The sequence below is a fragment of the Phacochoerus africanus genome, chromosome 3 (assembly GCF_016906955.1).
Source record: "Phacochoerus africanus isolate WHEZ1 chromosome 3, ROS_Pafr_v1, whole genome shotgun sequence".
NCBI classification, from domain to species: Eukaryota; Metazoa; Chordata; class Mammalia; order Artiodactyla; family Suidae; genus Phacochoerus; species Phacochoerus africanus.
Window position 1 is genome coordinate 197,516,003 of NC_062546.1, and position 16,734 is coordinate 197,532,736.

Genomic DNA, 16,734 nt, shown 5'->3' on the forward strand with positions numbered 1-16,734 from the left:
TTTTATTTCTACTTCTGAATGTAGTTGTTTCCATTCTTTTTTTTTTTAATAATTTTTTTATTTTCCCACTGTACAGCAAGGGGGTCAGGTTATTCTTACATGTATACATTACAATTACATTTTTTCCCCCACCCTTTCTTCTGTTGCAACATGAGTATCTAGACAAAGTTCTCAATGCTATTCAGCAGGATCTCCTTGTAAATCTATTCTAAGTTGTGTCTGATAAGCCCAAGCTCCCGATCCCTCCCACTCCCTCCCCCTCCCATCAGGCAGCCACAAGTCTCTTCTCCAAGTCCATGATTTTCTTTTCTGAGGAGATGTTCATTTGTGCTGGATATTAGATTCCAGTTATAAGTGATATCATATGGTATTTGTCTTTGTCTTTCTGGCTCATTTCACTCAGGGTGAGATTCTCTAGTTCCATCCATGTTGCTGCAAATGGCATTATGTCATTCTTTTTTATGGCTGAGTAGTATTCCATTGTGTATATATACCACCTCTTCCAAATCCAATCATCTGTTGATGGACATTTGGGTTGTTTCCATGTCCTGGCTATTGTGAATAGCGCTGCAATGAACATGCGGGTGCACGTGTCTCTTTTAAGTAGAGTTTTGTCCGGATAGATGCCCAAGAGTGGGATTGTGGGGTCATATGGAAGTTCTATGTATAGATTTCTAAGTATCTCCAAACTGCTCTCCATAGTGGCTGTACCAGTTGACATTCCCACCAACAGTGCAGGAGGGTTCCCTTTTCTCCACACCCTCTCCAGCACTTGTTATTTGTGGATTTATTAATGATGGCCATTCTGACTGATGTGAGGTGATATCTCATGGTAGTTTTGATTTGCATTTCTCTTATAATCAGCGATGTTGAGCATTTTTTCATGTGTTTGTTGGCCATCTGTATATCTTCTTTGGAGAAATGTCTATTCAGGTCTTTTGCCTATTTTTCCATTGATTGATTGGTTTTTTTGCTGTTGGGTTGTATAAGTTGTTTATATATTCTAGAGATTAAGCCCTTGTCGGTTGCATCATTTGAAACTATTTTCTCCCATTCTGTAAGTTGTCTTTTTGTTTTCGCCAGAACCTTTAATGCTAGGCCCCCTGGGGACTCCCTCAAGTCATTAGTTTTTTGTTTTTTGGGTTTTTTTTTTTTTTTGTCTTTTTGCTATTTCTTGGGCCGCTCCCGTGGCATATGGAGGTTCCCAGGCTAGGGGTCGAATCGGAGCTGTAGCCACCGGCCTACACCAGAGCCACAGCAACTCGGGATCCGAGCCGCGTCTGCGACCTACACCACAGCTCACGGCAACGCCGGACCCTTAACCCACTGAGCAAGGGCAGGGACCGAACCCGCAACCTCATGGTTCCTAGTCAGATTCGTTAACCACTGCGCCACAACGGGAACTCCCCAAGTCGTTAGTTTTAATTGCGATGGCTTTAATTTAAAAAAAAAAAAAAAAAAAGGAATGATCGGGAGTTATCTTAAGATGTCAGGGAATCTGCGGGGCAAGAAAACTCCATGGGAATCATGGCTGCTGTGTCACCGCGACACCAAAATTAATTGGCTGATGCATCTGTATCCCACGTTTTGTTTCTCCATCCATCCAGCAATGGACACTCGGGTTGCCTCTCCCCTTTGGCTGCTGTGAATAAGGCTGCACTGAACATGGCTGCACACATCCTGGCTTCTGTCTTCATCAGTTCCTTGCTCCTTTTATAGTGTCCCCACTTGCATATGTGCCCTGAGGAACATAGGCTTTGATGGAAGGGGTGCATTGGATGCATCACAGAATTGCTGGACTATAGTCAGACATAGCTTCCCTGTCTCCTCTGGAGACGTCAGTAGTCAAAGTCAGGAGTGCGTTCTGGGCAACAGGGCATCTGGCAGGTTTGAAAGGTCAGTCAGGGACTGGTTATCTGGCAGGAATATATACGCCAAGGGGAATGGGGAGCTGCTCTGTGCTTTTGATTTGTTTTGTTTGTTTTGGCCGCCCCGCAGCATGTGGAGTCCCAGTGCCAGGGCCATGGTTGTGACCTACGCCGCAACTATGGCAACTCTGGATCCTTAACCTACTGTGCCGGGCCAGGGATCAAACCTTTGTCCCAGAGCTCCAGAGAAGAGCCACCGATCCTGTTGCACCACAGCAGGAACTACTGTACTTTTGGTTTTTAAGCTCCCCTGGTTTCCTTTTTTTTTTTTTTTTTTTGCTTTTTAGGGCTGAACATGCAGCATATGGAGGTTCCCAGGCCAGGGGTAGAATCGGAGCTGTGGCTGCCAGCCTATACCACAGCCACGGCAATGTGGGATCTTTAACCCACTGAGCGAGGCCAGGGATCAAACCCGCATCTTCGTGGATACTAGTCGGGTTCTTAACCCACTGAGCCACAGCGGGAACTCCCCCTGGTCTACTTCTAGTTCTCAGGAGTTGGTCCCACAAGAACTTCTGCAGATTGTCCACAGCGGGTCCACACTGCAGAGTTTGGCAGGGGAACTGGAACTCGCTCAGCACCTGGGCAAGAGTGTCCAGGCACACAAGGGTCGGGGCTCACCTCACCTGGATATTTTGTTCTCTGTTTGAAAACATGTTGTCTGGCGCACTGCATGGGAACCAGGGCGGTGTTTGCCGAAACTGCATACTCTGTGTCCTAGCAAAGCCGCTCCTGAGTATAACACAACAGAACTGTGTCCATATGTTCAACTAAAAGACGTAGAAGATCGTTCACAGCAGCCCTATTGATAAGAACCAAAATGCTGGCCAGAACCCAAATGTCCATCAGGAGTAGAATGGACACAGTACCGGCGAGGTATTTGTAAAATGGGAGATACTGAGCAACGAGAAGGAACACGCAGTTTACACCAACACAACATTGAATGAAAACAGTCAGATGTAAAGGAAGACACACTGCATGATTTTATGTATCAAAGACATTTAAAGACAGGAGTTCCCGGGTGGCTCAATGGATTAAGGATGTGGCGCTGTCGCTTCTGTGGCTCGGGTTCCATCCCTGGCCGGAGAACTTCTGCATGCTGAGGCCATGGCCAAAAAAATGCATTTACTGTAGTTTTACTGTAGTCTTGGAGGGAGCGAAATTAGATGTGTGTGTGTGTGGGCGCAGCCCTTCTAACCTGGAAAACATCAGCAACAATACGAGCAAAGAGTGTTGTTGCCTTTATGCCGGCCACCGTTTAGGTGCTTTGTTCATTAATTCTTATTCGGCAGTCTGAGCAACTGCCCTTTGCCAACTCTCAGAAGAAAGCAGTTGGAAATCAAGACGTGCAGATGCAAAGGTTGGGGCTTTCGTCTGTTTCACCTCCTCGTAAACTCCCGCAGAGGAGACGCGCTTCTCTCACGTTCATTGTTTTCCTTCTTTTGATGCGTTTTTTTCCCCACAGAGGAGTGTCCTTCAGCTGCTAAACTCAAAGAGTGACGTGGTGCGACAGTACATGGCCAGGCTCATCAATGCGTTTGCATCTCTGGCAGAAGGTAAGAGGTTAGCTTTCCTTCAAAGAGAAGAGCGAGGCCTTAGGGATGTGCTTTTTCCCCAGGAAAACCGACATTCTTCCCCACGTTTCTTAGAGATGACACCTGTTTCCTCAATTTATTACTGTTTCATCCATCTCAGTTCTTTTGCGAAAATTAGTTGCCATCCTATTGTGGTGGTTTCTGTCAGAGCATATTTTAATGGCTTTGGAGTTTATTTTGTAGGCCTCTGGTTTTATGTTGCAAGCTGTCTGGTTTTGCAACATAGTACAGTTTGGATTGCTCTCAGGATAGCAGAAAATGACATTTTCTGTCATTTTCTACTGAAGGCAAAATAAGGTTGATGAAATAATTCAAGCTGATCCCAGGAAGCCCGGTGCCGTTTCCTTCAAAAGACTAAACCCCTTAAATGAAGAGGATTTGAAAACTCCAAAAATAACTTGCCACCATAACTGAATCCAAAAGGATTTTCTAAAATGCTGTTATCTTTCATACACTCTAGTTTGTCTGAGTTTTTTTTTTTTTAACATGGGTAAAGGGAGCTTTCAACTGTGCCTGTGTGATCCTCCAAAAGGTTTTTCATTCGTTTGTTTCTTCTTCCGTCCATTTAACAAACATTTTATGCTAAGACATTTAGGTGCCAAGGATCATTCATATAATACTGTTGAAATTTATGACTGAAATTAATATCATCGTATTGAGAGACAAATCCATGGCAGGCTAGTGACAATTCAAGGCTTCTAATAGGGTTTCCGGTACGGTTCCTGACTTCTTCTCCAGGCCATGGGTGTGACCAGAAAGCTCTATTGTTAAGACTAAGGGGCTCCTAGCACACAGATTCATCACCCCCTTTTCCTCGTGATCTGACCTTGGGGTTCAAGATCTCAAGAAAATAAAAGACAGTGCTCCCCACGAGAACACAGGGATGAGTCATATGTTTAGATGACAAGAAAGGTGGTTTTCTCTTCGTTAGACAGTTGATTGAATAAAACCAACTTGCAGATGAGATATGCTTTAATCGGATCTTTAGAACATAAAATTACCCAAACTGTGTTATAGGCAGAGTTTTTATAGAACGTGCTTTTGGAGCATGAGCTTAACACGAGCTACAGTCTCACACCTGTTCACCTCTGGTTATGTCCTTAGGTCGCCTCTATCTTGCCCAGAGCACAAAGGTGCTGCGGCTGCTGGAGGAAAGGCTGCGGGAGGAAGACAAGGACGTCATCACCCGGGAGAATGTTCTCGGGGCCTTGCAGAAGTTCAGCCTCAGGTGCTGACCGTGCAGTAGGTCATGGTGGCTCCTGCGAAATCAGCTTGGGGGTTTTTTTAGCCACTATTTTGTGCTTATTTGGTCCCAGGGACAATCCAGGAGGCAGGTGACATTTTTCAGGGAATACTGAGAAGAGGTTGGGTGACTTTTCAAAGTGGAGCTGGAAAACTGATGTCTAACCCGCTAAACCATCCTGCTTCTGGCTGCTGCAGAGGGAGGAAGACATCGTTTTATTTTTTGGCTGCGGTATACAGTGCCTTGATGTGGGATCTCAGTTGCCAGACCAAGGATTGAACCTGGACCACAGCAGTGAAAGTGCTAAATCCTAACCACTAGACCACCAGGGAACTCCCCAGAGAGGAAGACATTTTTCAAGCACTGTTGTATTCTCCTAATCAACATTACTTTGTGCTGACCAGGTGGGAGAAGCTAGATTGTGTCTCAAGCCACCTGCAGGATTTAGAGAGAAACAGGGGAACAAAACCCTATAGAAGGAGTTCCCGTTGTGGAACAGTGGAGACAAATGCAACTAGTATCCATGAGGATGTGGGTTTGATCCCTGGCCTCCTTCATTGAGTTAGGGATCCGGCATTGCTGTGAGCTGTGGTGTAGGTTGCGGACTCGGCTCAGATCACACGTGGCTGTGGCTGGCAGCTATAGATCCTACTCAACCCCTAGCCTGGGAACTTCCATATGCCACGGGGGCAGCCCTTAAAAGCAAAAAACAAAAACCAAAAAACCCAAAAAACCAAACCCTGTAGCACCTCAGCCTGCAAGTGCTCACGGTTCATTGTGGGACACGCACACAAGCGGGTCACAGTCGGTGGGGAGGTAGCTCTGCGGCAGTCGGGGGAGGAGCCCCCGTGTCCCAGTCTGCACATCTCAGCCACCCGCTGCCCTGTAGTCTCATCCCAGCTCCGCTCGTGACTTGGAACTGCTGCGCCTTAGAAATTTAAAAATCAGATGCCTCTTCTTGAACCAGATCCGGTGTTCGCCCTGACCTTTTTTTTTTTTTTTTTTTAATTGACAGCTTTATTAAGGTGTATTTTACATACCACAGAATTTGCCCATCCGAAGTGCACAGGTCCGTGGTTTTTGGTCTATTTACAGATGTGTACAGCTATCGCCAGAGTCTAATTTTAGATCATTGCCATCCCCCGAAAAGAAACTTCCTGCCTCTTTGCAGTCAGTTTTTGTTCCTGCCTCTCACCCCCGGGAACTCCATCACTCTATTTTCTGTAGACTTACCTGTACTGATACGTTCTTTTGTGACTGGCTTCTTTCACTTGGCATAGAGTTTTGGGGATGCATACAAGTGGCGAGGGTCAGTGCTTTGTTCGTTTGTATTTGCCAAACAGCATTTGCTTCCCGGGATAGCCCACATTTTACTTATCCATTCACCAGTTGATGGAGATCTGGGTTTGTTTTTTTTTTCTACCTTTTGGTTATTAGGCGTAACGCTGCTATGAACATTTGCGTTCAGGTCTTCATGAGACGAGTTTCCTTTTCTCTTGGGTGGGTGTCTAGGAATGGAATTGCCGGGTCAGGTGTTAATTCTTCCAGCGTCCGTGTTCCTTCCTGGTCACCTCACTTTCTCTTTGACGATTAAGATTTTCAGCGTCCCGGAGTTCCCGTCGTGGCGCAGTGGTTAACGAATCCGACTAGGAACCATGAGGTTGCGGGTTCGGTCCCTGGCCTTGCTCAGTGGGTTAAGGATCCGGTGTTGCCGTGAGCTGTGGTGTAGGTCGCAGACTCGACTCGGATCCCGCGTTGCTGTGGCTCTGGTGTAGGCCGGTGGCTACAGCTCCGATTCAACCCCTAGCCTGGGAACCTCCATATGCCGCGGGAGCGGCCCAAGAAATAGCAACAACAACAACAAAAAAGACAAAAGACAAAAAAAAAAAAGATTTTCAGCGTCCCAAGTCCTTAACTTTTTCTTTCAATCCTCTTGTGAACACAGTTTGCTCCTGTCAGATGGGGTTAACATTTGACTGACTCATCCTCGTCACCTAAAGCTTGAAAAGTGACATATTCTCTAAGTGTGTATATGTTTCAGGTGGGAACACTGTGGGTAATTCCTGCTAATTGCCAGTTCCCTGCTGATGAAAATTTCTTGTTCTCCCTGCATGGATTGAAAAGAACTATAAATAGGAGTTTCCTGGTGGCTGAGTGGGTTAAGGATTCGGCATTATCACTGCTGTGGTTCGGGTTTGATCCCTGGCCCCGGAACGTCCACGTGCTTCGGGCTCAGTCAAAAAAAAGAAAGAAAAAAGAAAAGAACTATATATAATATCCTCCTTCCTATTTCTCTTTATAAAGATGATTCAGTTTGACGCTGACTGTATTGAGAAAATTTTTAGAAGCGTAATAGCTATCGTGAAGTAACCGGTGGGATAGGAAAACACTTCTGCCTAATAATGCAGATATTTATCGCCAGTTTTTCTTTTCTTCAAATAGTAATTTAAGCTGCTCTGTTCCGGAAACGTGCCCGAGGATTCTGCCTTATTCCAGGGTCTCTCTGATGAATGTAGCAAGTAGCTAGTCTCATCTGAAGAGGGCGGCCTTCACTGTACTCTAATCAATTACACCGAGCAGACGGGTGTCGCGAGTGCGGAGAATGCGACTAGATCCCGTCCCGGGTGGTGCTCTTGCTGTAACCTGGTACACAGAGACGCCCAGTGGTGGTCCCACCGTGGCGTTTTGATGTCCCAAGAACTCGGATGGTTTTTCTCGGTGACGCCGTGCTTGGTCCCGTCCCTTCTTAAGGCCGCCATGATGACCTTCCCCGTAACACACTGGGATGAGGATTGGACTGTGTAAGATTTTACACCTGGACTTTGGGTGGAAAATAATTCCAGGAGTTCCTCTGTGGTGCAGCGGGATAAGGATCTGGTGTTGCCACAGCTGTGGCATAGGTCACAGCTGCAGCTCAGCTTCAATCCCTGGCCCAGGAGCTTCCATGTGCTGTGGGTGCAGCTGAAAAAAGCAGAGAAAAGAATTCCATATAAATTGTATTATGACCCAGGTTATTAAACTGTTCTTACCCTATAGAGATCCGAAGCAGATGGCATTGAGCTGGCTCTATGCTCTTCTTTTTTGTGTTTCTTTTTACACGGCTCAAAGTGCCTAAACTAGATGATATAGACTAGAGTTTAGGTAAAAATCTATTTGTCGGTGAACTGCTTCTGTGACTGTTTCCTGAATTTTGGTAGCCCAAAAGCTATCAAAAAATATTTATGAAATACTTGAAATGATACTTTGCTGATTCTGAATAGTGAAAAGGAAACTTTCAAAATAGGAAGTCTCCTTCATGCCTTATTATTTTTTTTTTTAACACTTAATATCCCTGAAACGTAAAGAGTGTATTGTTGGCGTTTCAGTTGTACAGGTCTAACAGTAGAACATTCCTCAGCGTCCGCAACTTCCGTACAGTTTCTTTTCTCACACGCGTCCACCTTGCTCTGTATTCTTCTGCAAAAGGTTTCTTGCCAGCTCTAACTGTCTGTAGGCTGTTTTCACCCTAGGCGCCCGCTGCAGACGGCGATGATTCGAGATGGCCTCATCTTCTGGCTGATTGACATCCTCAAGGAGCCCGACTGCCTGTCCGACTACACGCTGGAGTACTCGGTGGCCTTGCTCATGAACCTCTGCCTCCGGAGTGCAGGTCTCCCAGCCTCTGTCCCCTGCCCCGGCTCTGGATTACCACTGAGCCTGATGGCGTTTGCCTTTCATTTCCCTCATAGGAAACTCAAAACAGGAGTTCCCTGATGGCCTAGCACCTAAGGTCCAGCACTGTCACTGCGGTGACTCGGGTCGTTGCTGTGGCGCGGGTTCAGTCCTGCTTGAGAACTTCCACATGCCACAGGGGTGGATTAAAAAAAAGAAAACTCAAAACAGAAAAAGAGTGTGAAGCATATCCAACTGGGTATACAGCTATTGAACCCCTAGAGCCGAAATACCATTCTGGCCTTGAAATAGTATAGATATAGATATTATATAAATATATATGTATGTATGTGTGTATGTATATATATACACACACTCACATTAAGAGGAAAACGAAGCCTTCCTGTCGTGTCTCAGTGGTTAAGGAATCTGACTAGGAACCATGAGGTTGCGGGTTCCATCCCTGACCTTGCTCAGTGGGTTAAGGATCCGGAGTGGCCGTGAGCTGTGGTGTAGGTCGCAGACGTGGCTCGGATCCCCTGGGTTTAGATGTGCCCTGTGTTCTCCTGCTCTTTTTCTCCCGAAGGGAAGAACGTGTGCGCCCAGGCGGCCGGCCTCGTGCTCAAAGTTCTCTCGGATCTGCTCGGCCATGAAAACCACGAGGTACCCAGTCCGCGCCGCTAGCCCCGGGCTCGGGGGAGGGCAGGCCCCGGGTCCTTACCGCACGCGCCCCTCCAAGCATTTGTAGAGGCTGCTTCAGCACTTTTGCAGTTTTCAGTTCTGGAAGTCAGAGCAGGAGGCTGTCCCGCTCCTGGGCTGTGAGCACGCCCGTGTCCCTGGCGTGACATCGTCCTCCTTATCCTCTCGCTCCATCCCTCCCCCCCCCCCCCCCCCCCCCCCCGTGTTGACACACCTCTCTTGGGTTTGATCCGTGACTGTGGACATGTATGTAGCCGGAAAAAGTATTTCACTAGTGTGCGTGTATTGAATTTGCATAAAAGGTGTTGCCCCTAAACCTTGTTCTTTTCTTACTATTTTCACCGTGTTTTTAGGACCTGTCTGTCTTGCTTTTTGTGCATCGAGTTCCTTAGTTCTCACCACCGCTCAGCCCCTCTGTTGGCAGCCCTCCTGTTCCACTCATCCAGTCCCCCAGGCATGTGCCATCTGCCTCCGCTCTCTGCTGTCACAGCCTCAGCTGTCCTTGGTGGACATCTCCGTGCTTATCCCATGAGGGCCTCTGTGGAGCTTCTGCTCTCACCAGGGTCCTCCCCAACACTGGGGTGGTTTTCTAGCCTGTGGGCCCCTAGCCTAGCACCCCCCGCCCCCTTTTGGCCACAACAGTAGGATCTCAGTTCCCAAACCAGGGATTGAACCCGGGCCACAGCAGTGAAAGCGCCAAATCCTAGCCACTAGACACCAGGGACCTCCCCTCAAGCCCTTTTTAGATAAATAGAGGCCTGGGTAAACTAAGAAACGGTATGATTATTCTCTCACCTGCTTCCTGCAAGTGTCTTTAAGAAACCATGGCATCACTTTGCACCTGAAACCAAAACCTCTGCCCTCTTGCTGGATCGGGTGCAGGGCTGTCTCAGCAGGACGGGGGCTGAGTACCCCTGGGTCAGAATGAAGCCCTCGGGTTCCTCGAGTCTGTTCCTGCCTCAGACAACTCCCATTCTGACCACTTCTCTCACTGCTCCCATTCCCCCAGCCCCCTGCTGCCGGGCGACCTGGGCTGCTTTAGCTAGCAGAGATTGGGTGGTTGTTACAGGGCCTGCCGTGCCTTTTTTTTTTTTTGTCTTTTGCTATTTCTTTGGGCCGCTCCCGCGGCATATGGAGGTTCCCAGGCTAGGCGTCGAATCGGAGCTGGAGCCACCGGCCTACGCCGGAGCCACAGCAACGCGGGATCCGAGCCGCGTCTGCAAACTACACCACAGCTCACGGCAACGCTGGATCGTTAACCCACTGAGCAAGGGCAGGGACTGAACCCTCAACCTCATGGTTCCTAGTCGGATTCATTAACCACTGCGCCACAACGGGAACTCCGTTTTTTTTTTTTTTTTCTTGCCTTTTAAATTTTAAAGTCAGCGAGCTCTGAAATCCTTCTTAGCCTGAATGGACCCTGTTCTTCTTGTTACTCAACTCAGGCAGTTGAGGCCAGAGGGAAGTGTATTCTGTCATCTCCTAGGAAAGGTTGGTTTCAAGTGTAGGCACCATGCATCAGCTCCGAAAACTGAAATAGACCAAAGGATTCACATCTTGTCATTAACTCTTGCCAGTCAGTGGCTTTGTTTTGAAAATGAACTGGAATATCCACTTGTATATGTATCAGAGCCTAGAAAAGTGTTTGCTACACAAATAAATGCAACACGTATGTATCCTTATGAGATAGTCATGGTCTTGGAAGACAAAGCCCAGAAGCCGTAAAGAAAAAGATATACATAGTTGATTATATGAACACTCATCGTGTAATCATGTGGGGAAAGGTGCCATAATCAACATCAAAAACATTTTGAGAAAAATTTGCTTCAGGAGTTCCCGTCGTGGCGCAGTGGTTAACGAATCCGTCTAAGAACCATGAGGTTGCGGGTTCGATCCCTGGCCTCGCTCAGTGGGTTGGGGATCTGGCGTTGCTGTGAGCTGTGCTGTAGGTTGCAGATACGGCTCAGATCCTGTGTTGCTGTGGCTCTGGCATAGGCCGGTGGCTACGGCTTCGATTAGACCCCTAGCCTGGGAATCTCCACATGCCGGTAAAGTGGCCCTAGAAAAGGCAAAAAAAAAAAAATTGCTTCATATATGACACAGAAGTTTAATATCCCTTATATATGAAAACCAACTATACATTGATAAGTAAGAGTCAGAGATAAAAACCAACGGGAAAAAAGGATACATTTTATAAATGGATGGTTTACAGGAGTTCCCATTGTGGCGCAGTGGTTAACGAATCCAACTAGGAACCATGAGGTTGCAGGTTCGATCCCTGGCCTCGCTCAGTGGGTTAACGATCCAGGGCTGCCGTGAGCTGTGGTGTAAGTCGCAGACACGGCTCGGATCTGGTGTGGCTGTGGCCGTGGCATAGGCTGGCAGCTGTAGCGCCAATTTGACCCCTAGTCTGGGAACCTCCATATGCCGCTGGTGCGGCCCTAAAAAGACAAAAAATAAATAAATAAATAATAATAATAATAAAATAAGTGGTGGTTTATAGAATGGTAAATCTTGATGGCCTATGAACATGAAAAGATGATCAATTTCAGGGATAGTCACTGAAATGAAAAAAAAAAAAAAAGCTACCGGATGCCTTCTTTTACCCAGTAGATTGACAGGAATGAAAAGTGGCAACAAATCCAGTGCTGGAAAAAGTGGCTACGAGAGAATGAAATCCAGTCGGAGTGGGCCGGCGGGGGGTGGGGGCTGGCACCTGCCACTTACCCCGTCCTGTTTGACTTGATGTCGGGGTTCCCTCTGTGAGGAAAGCATGGGTTCTGTCCCTGAAGAGCCCACAGGGGAGACAGAAGTATTAATTAAAAAATATACTGAGTCCCGCAGAGAAGCGGAGGGGTGCATGGGAAGCAGAGCGGGCACCCTGTCTCCACCGGCGCCAGTGGAGATGCCTGTCTTGCGGAAGCACGTCTCCCGGGGCTCCCGAGAGCTGTGAAATCGTCATACTCGCCCTCCTCGTTGCCAGGCGGTTCTCAAGTGTGGTGTTTGGTAATTGAGTGGTTGGGATTTGAGACGCTGCTGATGACTGTGCTTTGTTTTGTTTTTCCCTGTAAAGATCCAGCCGTATGTGAATGGAGCTCTGTACAGCATCCTCTCAATCGCATCCATTCGTGAGGAAGCAAGAGCAATGGTAAGAAAATGTGCTTGAGGCGTCCGCCAGCCGCTGTTGCTGTCGCTGTCGCTGCCACAGCCACAGCTTGGGGCTGTGACAGCCAAGGGGGTCCCTGCCACGGCTCAGGGGCTGTGACAGTAAGGGGTTCCTGACCCGCCCTGGGGAAGGGCTCCAGATAGTTTAAGAACTCCCGGAATTGTAACCCAAGTTCGTATTTGCCGTTTTCTGGGGTGAGCGTTGTGGTTTTTATCAGATTCTCAAGGGATCCTAGCCTAACTGATTTAAGAACCACAGTGTCAGAAAGTTCGTAGCAGTTTTATATTTTGGAGAGTTGTAGATATATATTTTTTAAATTTAAGGTGACTCATTTTATTTTATTATTATTATTATTATTATTATTATTACTTGTCTTTTTGCCTTTTTCTAGGGCCACTCCCGCAGCATATGGAGGTTCCCAGGCTAGGGGTCGAATTGGAGCTGTAGCCACTGGCCTACGCCAGAGCCACAGCAACACAGGATCCGAGTCGCATCTGCAACCTACACCACAGCTCACGGCAACGCAGGATCGTTAACCCACTGAGCAAGGCCAGGGATCAAACCTGCAACCTCATGGTTCCTAGTCGGATTTGTTAACCACTGCGCCACGACGGGAACTCCAAGTGACTCATTTTAATTGGGGGCTTTGGGAACGCTTACGGATTTTGTAGTAGGAGAAGCTTAGCAGAAAAATGATGAGATGCAAAAAATCATCACTCAGATTCACCCCCAGGATTCCTGGAGGAATTGCGGCCATGAGACCTGGGACGGTCAAAACTCCCGATCTGCAGACATTCCGAGAGCAACCAAATGGACCAGAAACACTGGCAAAAATGATAAAGCAGTCTGGTTGAAAAATAGTGAATTGAATATTTAGTGTGTTTACATTAGTGCTTATATCGGAAGCATAAAACGAACCTCAGGTCCTTAGCATCTTCTTTTGAGAAGATAAATGTTTCTTGGAGATCTAATCAAAAGCACTGGGGTTTTGTCCTTTTTCCTTACGACATGTGAAACCCGGGTAACAGTGTGCGTATCAGTTGCTTACAATGAAGGGATTAGACGTGTTTTCGTTGTCAAAGCTGAGGCTAAATTCAGTTTGAGACCAATGAAAAACATTCCTCCTCTTGGTTTTGCTTACTTAGAATTGCTCCATCTTCTAATGGGTCATCTGCAATTACCTCAGCAGTTATGCCAGAGGCAAAAACCTATTTCAGAGCCCTTCTGTGTGGTCGGAAAACAAACAAGGAAACATAATGGCCCACGGCTTTTAAAGAAACCATTGGCTTTTCCATCACAGAACAGGGGAAAATAAACTTGATTCAATTCTGCATTCTGGTCACTCAGGTCAAAGAGAGCAATTGTCAGCTAAGGCGGAGAGGGGTTGACCAGAAAGAAAGAATGGAGGTGACATGGAATCCAAAAGCCTCAAGGGCCCACCTCCAGGGCACAGAGGTGGAGAGGCGGAGGTGGGGGCGGGGGGCAGAAAGGGACCGGAGGGCTGGGGAAGAGCGGCTCACCTAGGTGGACACGAGCCTGGATGGCCCTTAGAGAGGTGAGGACAGGGAGCCTCAGAGCCCTGCCCAGCAGTCTCCAGAGGCTTCACACCCGTGTCATGGGAGCCTGAGCAGAGGAGGGACAGTCATGGGGCAGGAAGAGGGTTGAAGACAGAACGATGAAAAACTTAAACATGAGAGCTCCCTGGTGGCCTAGTGGTTAAAGATCTGGCATTGTCGTTGCTATGGCACTGGTTTTATCCCTGGCTTAGGAATTTCCTCATGCCTCAGGTGTGGCCAAAAAAAAAAAAAAAAACCCTCAAGGAGTTCCGTCGTGGCTCAGCAGAAACGAATCTGACTAGTATCCATGAGGTTGCAGGTTCAATCCCTGGCTTCGCTCAGTGGGTTAAGGATCCGGTGTTGCCATGAGCTGTGGTGTCAGTCGCAGACAAGGCTCAAATCTGAAGTTGCTGTGGCTGTGGTGTAGACCAGTAGCTACCTAACCTGAGAACCTCCATATGCTGTGGGTGTGGCCCTAAAAAGACACACACACAAAAAAAACAAAAAACAAAAAAAACCCTTAAACATAATAGTAAGGTGTCTAGGAAATTGCCAGATGTTTGGAAAGTAAACAGCACAATTGCATCAGTTTTCCATTGCTACATAAAAAATTATCCCAAAGCATAGTGGTTCAAAAAAAAAAAAATCACTACTTCACAGTTTCTATAGAACTAAAGTTGAAGAGCAGATTAGCTGCATGGTCCTGGCTAAGAGTCTCTCTTTAGGTTTTGGTGAAGGCTTCACCCGGGCAGCCGAGGGCTGGAGGGATCTGCTTCCAAGCGTCCACTTCCAAGTTCACTCTCATGCTGGCTGCTGCCTGGTGACCTCACTTCCTGGCCAGTGGGCATCTCCATAGAGCTTCCCTCGACAAGGCAGCGGGCCTCTCCCCACTGATGATCCTGAGAGACAGCAAGGGAGTGAGACAGCAGCCAGTCTCCTATGACCCAATCTCAGAAGTGGGTACAGGGACCAACTGGAGGGGGCGCCGCTGTGGGAGGGGGTCCTAGGAAGTGTGAATTCCAGGAGGTGGGGTCATCTGGAGGCTGCTGCCACTGGCTTCTAAGTTGCCTCTGGTTCAAAGTCACAAAAGAAATTAGGGTTGTTAATCTTTTGACGTGTATTACAAATAGTTCCCCAATTTTTCATTTTCTTTTAGTTATGGGGGTTTGACATGTGGCAGCTTTAATTATAGTCACTTCTATTAATAGTTTCCTGTTTAGTTTCCAACATAAGTTTCTAGACAGCCTCTGAATTACTGACTTTAAAAAGAAAACTTGGGGAGTTCCCGTTGTGGCACGGTGGAGACAGTCCGACCAGGAGCCATGAGGTTGCGGGTTTGATCCCTGGCCTCGTTCAGTGGGTTAAGGATCCGGCATTGCCGTGAGCTGTGGTGTAGGTCGCAGACATGGCTCGGATCTGGCGTTGCTGTGGCCGTGGCCGTGGCGTAGGCCGGTGGCTACAGCTCCGGTTAGACCCCTAGCCTGGGAACCTCCGTATGCAGCAGGTGCAGCTCTAAAAAGACAAAAAGACAAAAAAAGAAAACTTGGACCACTTAGATAAAGATGTAAGTAGCATAAGCTTCCCTCTAGGTTTTTGTTTTTTGTTTTTTGGTTTTTTTTTTTACTTTTCAGGGCCGCAGGTGCGGCATATGGAAATATGGCAGTTCTGGTTGGGGGTCAAATTGGAGCTACAACTGCAGGCCCACACTGAAGCTCACAGCAACGCCAGATCCTTGACCCACTGAGCGAAGCCTGGGGTGGAACCCACATCCTCATGGATACTAGTCAGATACACTTCTGCTATGCCGCAGTGGAAACTCCCCACCCCTGGCGTTTTAACAGGGATCAAAGTCCCAAGCAAATGGACACAGCACCTAAGCATTTGCCTCTAAGGGAGGTTATGGCTTCAACAGAGGTTTTCTCAAACTGCAAGATTTCCCCTCATTTCAGTCCTACCCTTGAAGAGTTTTTCAGATTGATAAAGGGTATTGCCTTCGTTTTGCGTGTTAGTAGTAATTTCAGAAACAGGGAGGAGAATGTCACCTGTGAGCTCCCCATCTGCTCACACGCGGTGCCAGGGAGGAGGCGGCAGAGCTGATGTTCAGACCTGGCTGGTATTTGCCATTTGCGTTGGCATCGTCCTCTAGGGAAGAAGTCGGGCAGTAGATAGGAACAGTTACGGAAACCTCCATATCTTGTGATTATTCCTCTTCCTTCAGTTATTGACTCTCTGCATGAAGATGCTCATAATGAAAACCCGGAACCTGACTGTCTGGTAATAGAGGAACTGCTAATGAAATTATGGTTCTTTTGCTCACAGTCTTGTAGCTATTGAAAATGATAATTAGGAAAAGCAGCATGAGCCCGTATGGAAAATTTTTATTGTGAAATGACGGATAAAAGCAGAATATGACATTATAAGAACTCTGGTTTCGTAACTGTGTACATTTGTGTGCTTGTGGGAAATGGCAAAGAATACATAAAAATTATATTTGTAGCAAATGCTATTATGGTGCTCTTAAGACACTACCCTGCAAAGGGAGGAAAAGATAAATGCATGCCCTGGGGCCTGTTTGAATTTGAAGAGACCATGGAAGTCCAAGGCAGGAGAGCAGATGCCATCCAGAGTCTGCCCTCCTGCCCACGCCAGGCCTCCTGTGCCTGGGGCTGGGGATAGCTGTGGCCACAGAGCTCTGCCCTGGGACCTAAACCCCAGCCAAACATCCTGCCCTGGGCCAGAGCAGACCCGATGCTCCGTCAGTGGTGAAGGCTCCCACCACTGGGAGAGTCAGGGATCCGAGCCACATCTGCGACCTACACCCCAGCTCACAGCAATGCTGGATCCTTAACCCACTGAATGAGGCCAGGGATCGAACCTGCATCCTCATGGATCCTAG

The 16,734-nt window shown here is 47.6% G+C and overlaps 1 protein-coding gene across 2 annotated transcripts in view; it reads left to right on the plus strand.

Moving 5' to 3' along the window:
* The window catches only part of ARMC9 (armadillo repeat containing 9), a 172,089-nt gene that overhangs the window by 62,780 nt on the left and 92,575 nt on the right, over positions 1-16,734 (plus strand). For both annotated transcript variants that reach the window (XM_047773747.1, XM_047773746.1), the window contains exons 13-17: positions 3,394-3,484; positions 4,628-4,751; positions 8,276-8,415; positions 9,004-9,080; positions 12,190-12,264. In XM_047773747.1, the coding sequence (XP_047629703.1) occupies positions 3,394-3,484; positions 4,628-4,751; positions 8,276-8,415; positions 9,004-9,080; positions 12,190-12,264 (507 nt within the window). The remainder of the gene's footprint in view (positions 1-3,393; positions 3,485-4,627; positions 4,752-8,275; positions 8,416-9,003; positions 9,081-12,189; positions 12,265-16,734) is intronic.